Source organism: Lycium barbarum, chromosome 1 (genome assembly GCF_019175385.1).
Source record: "Lycium barbarum isolate Lr01 chromosome 1, ASM1917538v2, whole genome shotgun sequence".
Taxonomy (NCBI): domain Eukaryota; kingdom Viridiplantae; phylum Streptophyta; class Magnoliopsida; order Solanales; family Solanaceae; genus Lycium; species Lycium barbarum.
The window spans coordinates 144,837,524-144,845,966 of record NC_083337.1 but is presented as its reverse complement, the minus strand read 5'-3'; the positions used below and the strand labels follow the sequence as shown (position 1 = coordinate 144,845,966).

The 8,443-nt window shown below is 37.2% G+C and overlaps 1 protein-coding gene across 1 annotated transcript; it reads right to left on the bottom strand.

Moving 5' to 3' along the window:
• Window positions 1-206: 206 nt before the first annotated feature.
• LOC132615617 (uncharacterized) lies at window positions 207-1,789 on the bottom strand. Its single transcript, XM_060330229.1, has 2 exons — window positions 1,308-1,789; window positions 207-333 (listed from the first exon to the last, which is right to left on the bottom strand). Exons 1-2 carry the CDS (start codon window positions 1,787-1,789, stop codon window positions 207-209), a joined length of 609 nt encoding a protein of 202 aa, XP_060186212.1.
• Between the last annotated feature and the right edge of the window lie 6,654 nt (window positions 1,790-8,443).

The following is an 8,443-nucleotide window of genomic DNA, read 5'->3' as shown; positions in this document are numbered from 1 at the left end:
ATATCTTTAGCTAACATGATTTTTCGATAATTCATTATTGATTTTCACGTTAAATAAAATTAGCGATAATCTTTTATTGTTTAGCAATAAATAAAGTCCATTGGAAATTTTTACAATACAAGGCTTGAATTATGTATGGGAGATTGGATCAATGATCACCTAAAGGAGTGCTAATTTTACCTGGTAGCCAATTTTTACTATATTATTTAAGCACTACAGCAACAATGCTGCTTCAAATTGGCAGGCTTCTGAAAGTTCACACCACATTCTTCACAAGTATTAATTTTTGAGCCATCTGTTCTCTTTGCATCTTCATTTGCTTCATCTTTCTGGCTATCCATTTCATCCTATTCAATAAACAACACAAATTTCAGCCTTCCTTTCCTCTTAACTAATCAAACCAGTACGCAGCCACAAACACTGAAAACCCATTTCAGGCCATGCAAAAAAAAAAAACATCGAATTAAAAAACCGAAACCGAACCGAATCGAACTTCAAAAAACCGAACCGAACTAATTCGGTTCGGTGTTTGGTGTCCACTTTCAAAAACCGAAATCGAAAAAACCGAACCGAAAAACCGAACGCCCACGATAGATCTGAATATACATAAGGGTCTTGCTGAAACTCTACAAATAATTAAAGGGTATCTAGCTAGCTATAGTTAATAGCATAATTGACCCTTAAATGTTTCCTTTTGAAAAATTTTAGGGGGGTGAGGGCACCCTCCCCTTATGACAAGTGTTTTTCTGGCCCCACCTTGTCAGCACACTCTTTCTTTCACCTTCATTTCTCAATTTCCCCTCCATTATGTTATTTTGTTTTTCTTCTTTTCGTTCTTCTCTTTTATTTTCCGACACCTCTTTTGTATTTTAATTTATATCTCCCCTTCTCTTTTCATATCACATAGAGGTAAGTAAATTAATCCAAAATCGAATTTTATCCCCTTTTGTTTTCCTGTGTTTCCTAATATACATGTCAATTTAGGGGTGTGCAAAAATCGGTTTAACCGATAAATCGAATTAATAAAAACATTATTGGTTTATCGATATCGAGTTATTGGGTTAACGGTTTATAAACAGCTTTGTAAATTTTTTTATTGGGTTATCGGTTCGGTTTCCGGTTTTAAGGATTTAATTAATGATTAAAACCAATAAGCTTATATTAAAATTACGTTTTTATCCCTAATTATATTTTTTTTTTTTGGTAATTAAAGAAATTTTATTTACCAAATAGAAAATATGTACAAAAACAGTAGTTCAACAAGTCAGAACTACTGCTAGCTTTATCATCGCCATCCCTATCATCACCTTGCAACTTGTTTGCTTCCTCTACCATGAACTTCTTGAATGATTAATCTAGTAATCTCAGCTGGTCCTCTAGTCCTCTTATGAAATATCCTCCAATTCCATTCCTGCCATATATGATAAACACTACAAGCCAACACAATTTTGTACACTTCAACTGCTCCACTTCTGCCCTTGGCATGACTTATTGCCCATTGAACTTCCTGCTGCCAGGTCATTGCTCTTCTCTTAATTCCGTGCCATTGCAGTATTTTCTCCCAGATACTACTGGAAAAAATGCAACCAAACAACAAATGGTCTATATCCTTATCCTCTCTGTCACATAAGAAGCATTTTACATCAGTAACAGTGCCCCATTTGGCCAATCTTGTTCTAGTGAGGATCTTACCGGATACAGCTATATATAGTATAAACAACCACTTAGGTGATCCTTGATTATTGCAAACCATTCTCCTCCAGTCAACCTTAGGCATCACCCCTCTCATTTGGCTATAGACACTCTTGATGGAGAAGGAGCTGAGCCCTAGTACACCAACTTCATCATATCCTGCTGATTCAAAATACTTCTGAGCTTTAAAATCCTCTGTACTATCCAGGAAGCTTGATTACAGTTTGCCTCCCAGACAGGACCTCCTTTGATGTCATAAATATGCACTCGTACCACCCAAAGTTTATCCTTATTCTTACTCACTGTCCAGAGCAACTTACAAATTGCAGCTTTATTCCATACTTTGACATCAAGAATATTGAGTCCACCAGTAACTTTGGGGTAGCACAATTTATCCCAGGCAATGAGGGATTTCTTTGATATTTCAGCTTGACTAGTCCATAGAAATGTCCTACAAGTAGCTTCTATCATCTTAACCACCTGTTTTGGCAACACAAATATCTGGGACTAGTATACTTGTATGGAAAATAGGACTGTCTTAATCAGTTGCACCCCCCCCCCCCCCCACCCCCCAAAGCATATGACAAAAATTTAACTATCCATGATTTCACTCTGCTCATAATCTTGTTCATTAGTGTTTTGCATTGTATAACAGATACCCTTTTAGTACATAGGGGAACTCCTAAATACCTAAATGGTAACTCACCTTTGACAAATCCCAATGTTTGCAATATGGCATGTTGCATTGCTGGTTTGACACCTCCAAAATAAATGGAACTTTTGTCCAAGTTAGAAGTCAATCCAGATGCTTGAGAAAATCTTTGGAATCCCTGGAACAGCTGCTTCACAGATTCAAGATCCCCTTTACAAAACAATAGAAGGTCATCAGCAAAGCTCAACTAAATAAGGTTTAGTTTATCACACCTTGGGTGGAACTTGAATAGTTTTTCATCCTTCAAAATTCTAGAAAGGTACTCCATTGCCAGGACAAATAGGAAAGGGGACAAAGGATCCCCTTGTCTTAATCCCTTTTTAGCTTGGAATGGAGTAGTAGGGCCGCCATTTATCAACACTAAATAAGATACAATGCTAACACACACTTCATGATCCACTTTACAAAACAATTCAGGAAACTTTAAGCATACTAATATCTGTTCTAGATAAGCCCATTCCACAGAGTCATATGCTTTTCTCATATCTATCTTCAGCATTACTCTAGCAGCGATCCCTTTACTTGCATAACCTTTAACCAGTTCATGGCTGAGTATAATGTTGTCAGTGATCACCCTTCCTAGGACAAAAGCTGCCTGGTTCTTATCAACCAAGTCATCCATAACCTGTTGCATTCTCTTGGTAAGAACCTTGAGCAACATGAAATTGGCCTATATTCTGCAACTCTAGAAGGGTTCTGCACTTTTGGAATCAGTGTGATATTGGTGCAATTAATAGGCAGATACAACTCCCTTGTGTCAAAAAAATGCATGACAGCATCTGTGAGTTGGTCTCCTATCACAACCCATGCTTTCTTGAAGAAAAGGGCAGTAAAACCATCACACCCTGTTGCCTTTAGATCAACCATGTCCTTTAATGCCCCAATCACCTCCTCCCTAGTAACTGGTTGTATTAGGTCCATTTGTTGCCATCTTGACAGTGTTTTTCCTTGTTGCATAATAGTTGTGTCCACTGCTGGAAGCTGATCAGCATTTGTGCCTAATAAGGATTTATAAAATCCTATCACTTCCTCTTCAATTGCATTTTGATCTTGTATGGTATCCCCAATACTGTTAACCAAGTTGTTAATGCCATTAGAAGCAAGCCTTCCCTTCATGCTTGCGTAAAAGAAGGCATTATTAGCATCTCCCAACCTAAGCCATTGTATTCTGGATTTCTGTCTTAGAATGTTCTCCTCAATCCCTAACCAATGCTCAAGTTTGCCTTTTATTTCCTTTTCTGCACTATAGAGTAGAGTGACGTTATTAGGGACCCTCATTTGAATTTGCAGGTCCTTCAATTGTTGTTTTAAATCGTGTATCTTGTTATCAATCCCCATGTACTCCTTCTTATTCAGTTTCTTCATTGCTTTCTTTACATTTTTTAGTTTTTTCCAGACCAAGGCCATATTGGACCCCTGAACTCGTTTACACCAAGCTTCCCCTACCAACGGTAATAAATCCTTGTGTTCTACTAAACAATTGGGAAACCTAAACGGTTTAGGTCTGCTGCCACTACTATTTGTAACATGTACTCACATTGGTGAGTGGTCTGAAACCCAGGGTCCTATATAACAACCTCTAAATGTGGAAACAGTAGCATCCAATTATCATTGATTATGACTCTATCAATTCTACTAAGAATGCTCCCATTTGACCATGTAAATTGTCTACCCACACTTTTCATCTCTTCCATACCAGTATTAGTCAAGAAATCATTAAAATCTCTAATTTCATTTTCTTGCACTATAGTCCCATGCATTATATCACTAGCATCTTTAATAACATTGTAATCACCCATAGCAAACCATGGTGTTGTTGTTAAGTCATGTAGTCTTCTCAGTTCCTCCCACAGTATTTTTCTATCATTTATAGTGTGCAATCCATAGACTGCAGTAAAGGAAGATTCCATTGGACCTTGCCTCAACCTTACTATTCCATGTATATATTGAAAGTGCACCTCCAAGTTAACATAGTCAAGTAATTGAGAATTCCATCCCACCCAAATTCTACCTCTTGGGCTCATACTATAATTATTTATCTAGTTCCAACCTCTAGCCATCTTTTTAGCAATACTATCAGCATTATCCATTTTGACCCTAGTTTCTATTATAGCAATGAGTCCAACACTATTATTAGCAATATACTCCTTCAATTCCTTCTGTTTATACCCCTGGTTCGACCCCCATACATTCCAAGTGAAAATGTTCATTGGGGTATGGGATGGGGGTCTGTGTTTGACACTTCTGTACTACTCTGCCCCACTTCACTAGTATGCATCATATTCTGCTGCATCCTTGCTCCCAAAGGTTGAAATCCATTCAATAATTCTACCTCACTCTGTGGAACTGATTGCACAGGCTTAGCAACACCTTTTCCTCTAGTCACATGCCATACCTCCTGTATCACAAGAGTATGTTCACCTATTCCATCAGACTCCGGTCTAAGATGCCAAGCTGACTTCATTTTCTTGTGTGCCCCGTCTCTTTTCTTTCCCACCCTAGCATCTTCCTCCATTTGACCTTCTATCTTCTCAGTTTGCTTCTCTGCCTCCTTATCTATAGGTTGTGAGACATTTGAATTATTAAGTTGGCATATATGTCCCACTTGTAAGCAGCTAGAACAGTATTGGGGCACCCAATCATAGTGCACTCCTACTCATACACTCTACCTATTGGATCCTTAACTTTCACAACTATAGGAAAGCTTCTGGTAATATCCATTTCAACTAATATTCTGGCATAAGAAATTCTATCCATTATAGAAGTGAACTCATCTGCATATACTGGCACTCCTAAACTACTTCCAATCCTGCTCAAAGCATCCATGCTCCAGCAGTTGACTGGTAGATTAGGTATCTTCACCCAGATTGGTATGGTTTGCAGCACTTCTGACTGAAAATCAAATTCGTCTGACCACTTCTTCACTATAACAGGTTTGTTGCTCATGGTGTAGGGACCTGAGTACAGCACAACATCCCTATCCTCTTCACAAGTAAGCTTAACCAAGAAGTTTCCATCATTATGGTAATACACCCGTGGCTTTACAACAAAATTCCATTGTGTAGCTATGAATCTCTCCACAGCTCCAATAGTAGGCGAGATTCCCACCACATCTAGGATCACAACATTGTTCCACTTGGTTGTTTCTCTTGCCAAGTCCTCCTTGCATAATTCTGCAATTTTCTCCCCCTTTTGGATGGTAGGAGCAATATACTTGAGACTTATCCCTTTAGAAGCCAACTTGTTCCCCTTAAACAATGTATTCCACTGCTTCTTCTCCTGAACTGGTGGATTATTTTCCCCAAACAGTCTATTAGGAATTTTATTTTCAGCAACAATCTCAACTAACTGCTCTCTTGTGTATGCTTTCAGCCCCTGGTCAATCTTCTCACCCTCCTTGCGTTAAGTTTGTTCCTCACCATCAATTCTAACTGCCTTAGCACCTAGTGGATCCTTCAAACCTTGGCTCTCCTCCTGATTCATTGAGTTCTGGTGGGAGCCAAACATTAGCTGACTACGAGCACTTGACTTCTGCTGTTCCTGGATCAGTCCTGATGGAATGATAAGTAGACCTGGGGTAGTACGAGGGTTCATTTGTGCATTTGGTGGAACACCTTGTGCACCTATCTTCATGTCTTCATGCCCGGATCTGTTCTCATGTTGTACTCCTCCCATATGCGCCCCAGCTGCACCTTAGGCAGGTTGTATCTTCAACCCTCTAGTATCAGTCCTTATCGCCGGTGGAGTAACACTACTCCTCTCTGGCAACATCGGCCATTGTTCCTTAGTATTTTGTGATCCTAGTCTCGTCTCCATCGTCATCTTTGTTATAGCTACCGTTTTTTAAGCAGTATTATCCTTCTTAGGGCATCGCCGACCCATTCTGGTGACCGGTTTACGTTGGCACTAACGTGGGCCGATCAGTGGAAAAATATAACCAAACTTTAATCCTTTTTCATTTTGCTTTAAAACATATTTACGTATTCAAAATGTAAAATATTTTTAGATTCTCCCTAATTATATATAGTGGCTTTAAACTTTAATTTTTAAATACAGACCTATTTCTAAATTACTAACCGCATGCATGCTAATTCTCTCAAAGTCTCAATTTCATACGAAACCAGGGCTTGCGATAGTTTTCTGTCTCAGCCTCTTCTCACTTCTCAAATGAACAAATGGGGTTGGCCTTATTTATAAACTGTGAATTGGCCTTGTTTTGTTTTTGAAAGATTGCTACAGTGCATTTTATGTTTTTTGTCATGTAATTTGTGTAGACTTTATCAATTAAGACAGTGTATATATGGACATATGAAAACAAGAGAAAGCAAAAAAAAAAAAAAAAAAAAATAGCGCAACATTTTCTTATTGGTTAAACCAAAAACCGAACCGTTAAGGACCAAAAACCGATAAACCGAAAATCGTTAACGAATATCTTATCGGTTTGGTTTTGGTTTAGAATATTCACAAACCCAAAACCGATAAACCGAACCAGTAATTCACAAAACCGAACCGAACCGACTGATAAGCACCCTTACATGTCATCCTTTTGGGTTGAATTTTAGACTTCAGGAAATTAAGGAGGGCGAGAATGTGTTTGTGGGCTGCTCTATAAATTCCGTGTATTAATTAGAAAATGAGTTTTCTTTGCAACACCAAAAACACGGTTAAATTAATTTACTTGAGTTCTTAAATTGTATTGGAGTCATAATTTAATGAATTGACTTAGAGCCCGTTTGGCTTAGCTTATAAGTTGTTTGGCTGGTCAACTTATAAGCCATTTTATGCTTAAAATAAGCCTAAAAAGATAAGTTGGATAGCCCAACTTATTTGTTTTAGCTTATAAGCTGTTTTTTTTTTAAGCTAAGCCAAACGGGCCCTTAGACTAATAGCCTGTTTGGCCAAACTTATTTTTTCCTCAAAAGTACTTATTTTTCAGTAAGTGCTTATTTTAAAAAAAGTGACGTGTTTGGCTAAACTTTTGGGAGAAAATATGTGCTTTTGGGCAGTAGCAGAAGCAGTTTTTCAGAAGTTAAAAAAAAAATAGCTTTTACCCAAAAGCACTTTTTTGAAAAGTACCTTTGAGAAAAATACACATAGAAGCACTTTTTAAAAACTTGGTCAAACACTAATTGCTGCTCAAAAGTACTTTTTAAATTAATTGGCCAAACACAAACAGCTTTTTGCCAAAAATACTTTTTAAAATAAGTTGTTTTTAGAAGCTTGGCCAAACAGACGATAAGGTACTTAAATTGTTATGAAGTAGGTTGATTATTTTGCGTCTCAGACTTTACATTGATTTATCTTTAGAAATAGCATTTTTATTCGCTAAACAAAGTCAAAATCTTTTTTGTCTTCTTCCACCTTCTTAACCTCGAGATTTTTAGTGTTAGTCTAATAATCGTTGGAGCTATAGTACTGGCTTTAATGAGTATGAAATTAAAATTACGTTTATAAATATTTATTAGATTAAAAGGGGTAAAAAATGTGGTATTTGTTGATGTGACAATTTAAATCATTGAAAATATTCAGTGTATTGGAAGGGTGAGTTTCCGGTCATTATGACTTGTACGTTACTATAGTAAAAGTTTTGTGATTTTTATTTTACAAAAATAAAGTTATATGACTTTGGTGAGAAAAAAAGCATAATCATGTGACCTTTTATAAAATTTATATACCCTTAATAATCCTTGTACCCCTCAACTAAATCAACTTAAAAAAACTATTCCTTGTACCCCAGAAAAAAAAAAAGATCTTTAAGATATTTTGTTGCACACCTCAAGAAATTAAACCAAACCCAACGATACTTAAACAGTTAATTATCATTAGAATTCTTAAGTTATGAAGTTTAAAAATCAACCCAAAAGGGTGATTGTGATATTAGGAAACACGGGGGGGGGGGGGGGGGGGGAGGGGGAATTTGGAGTTTGGATTAATTCATTTACCTCTATTTGATAGGGCTGGACATAAAATACCGAAAACCGAATTACCGAACCGAACCGGCTATTTCGGTATTCGAAAATTCGGGAATTCGATTCGGTA

Excerpts from the sequence above, each read along its gene's own strand:
- LOC132615617 (XM_060330229.1), bottom strand. The coding sequence starts at position 1,789 with ATGAGAGGGGTGATGCCTAAGGTTGACTGGAGGAGAATGGTTTGCAAT. Across the intron at positions 334-1,307 it reads GGAAGCAAACAAGTTGCAAG|CCAGAAAGATGAAGCAAATG; the intron begins GTGATGATAGGG and ends TGAAATGGATAG.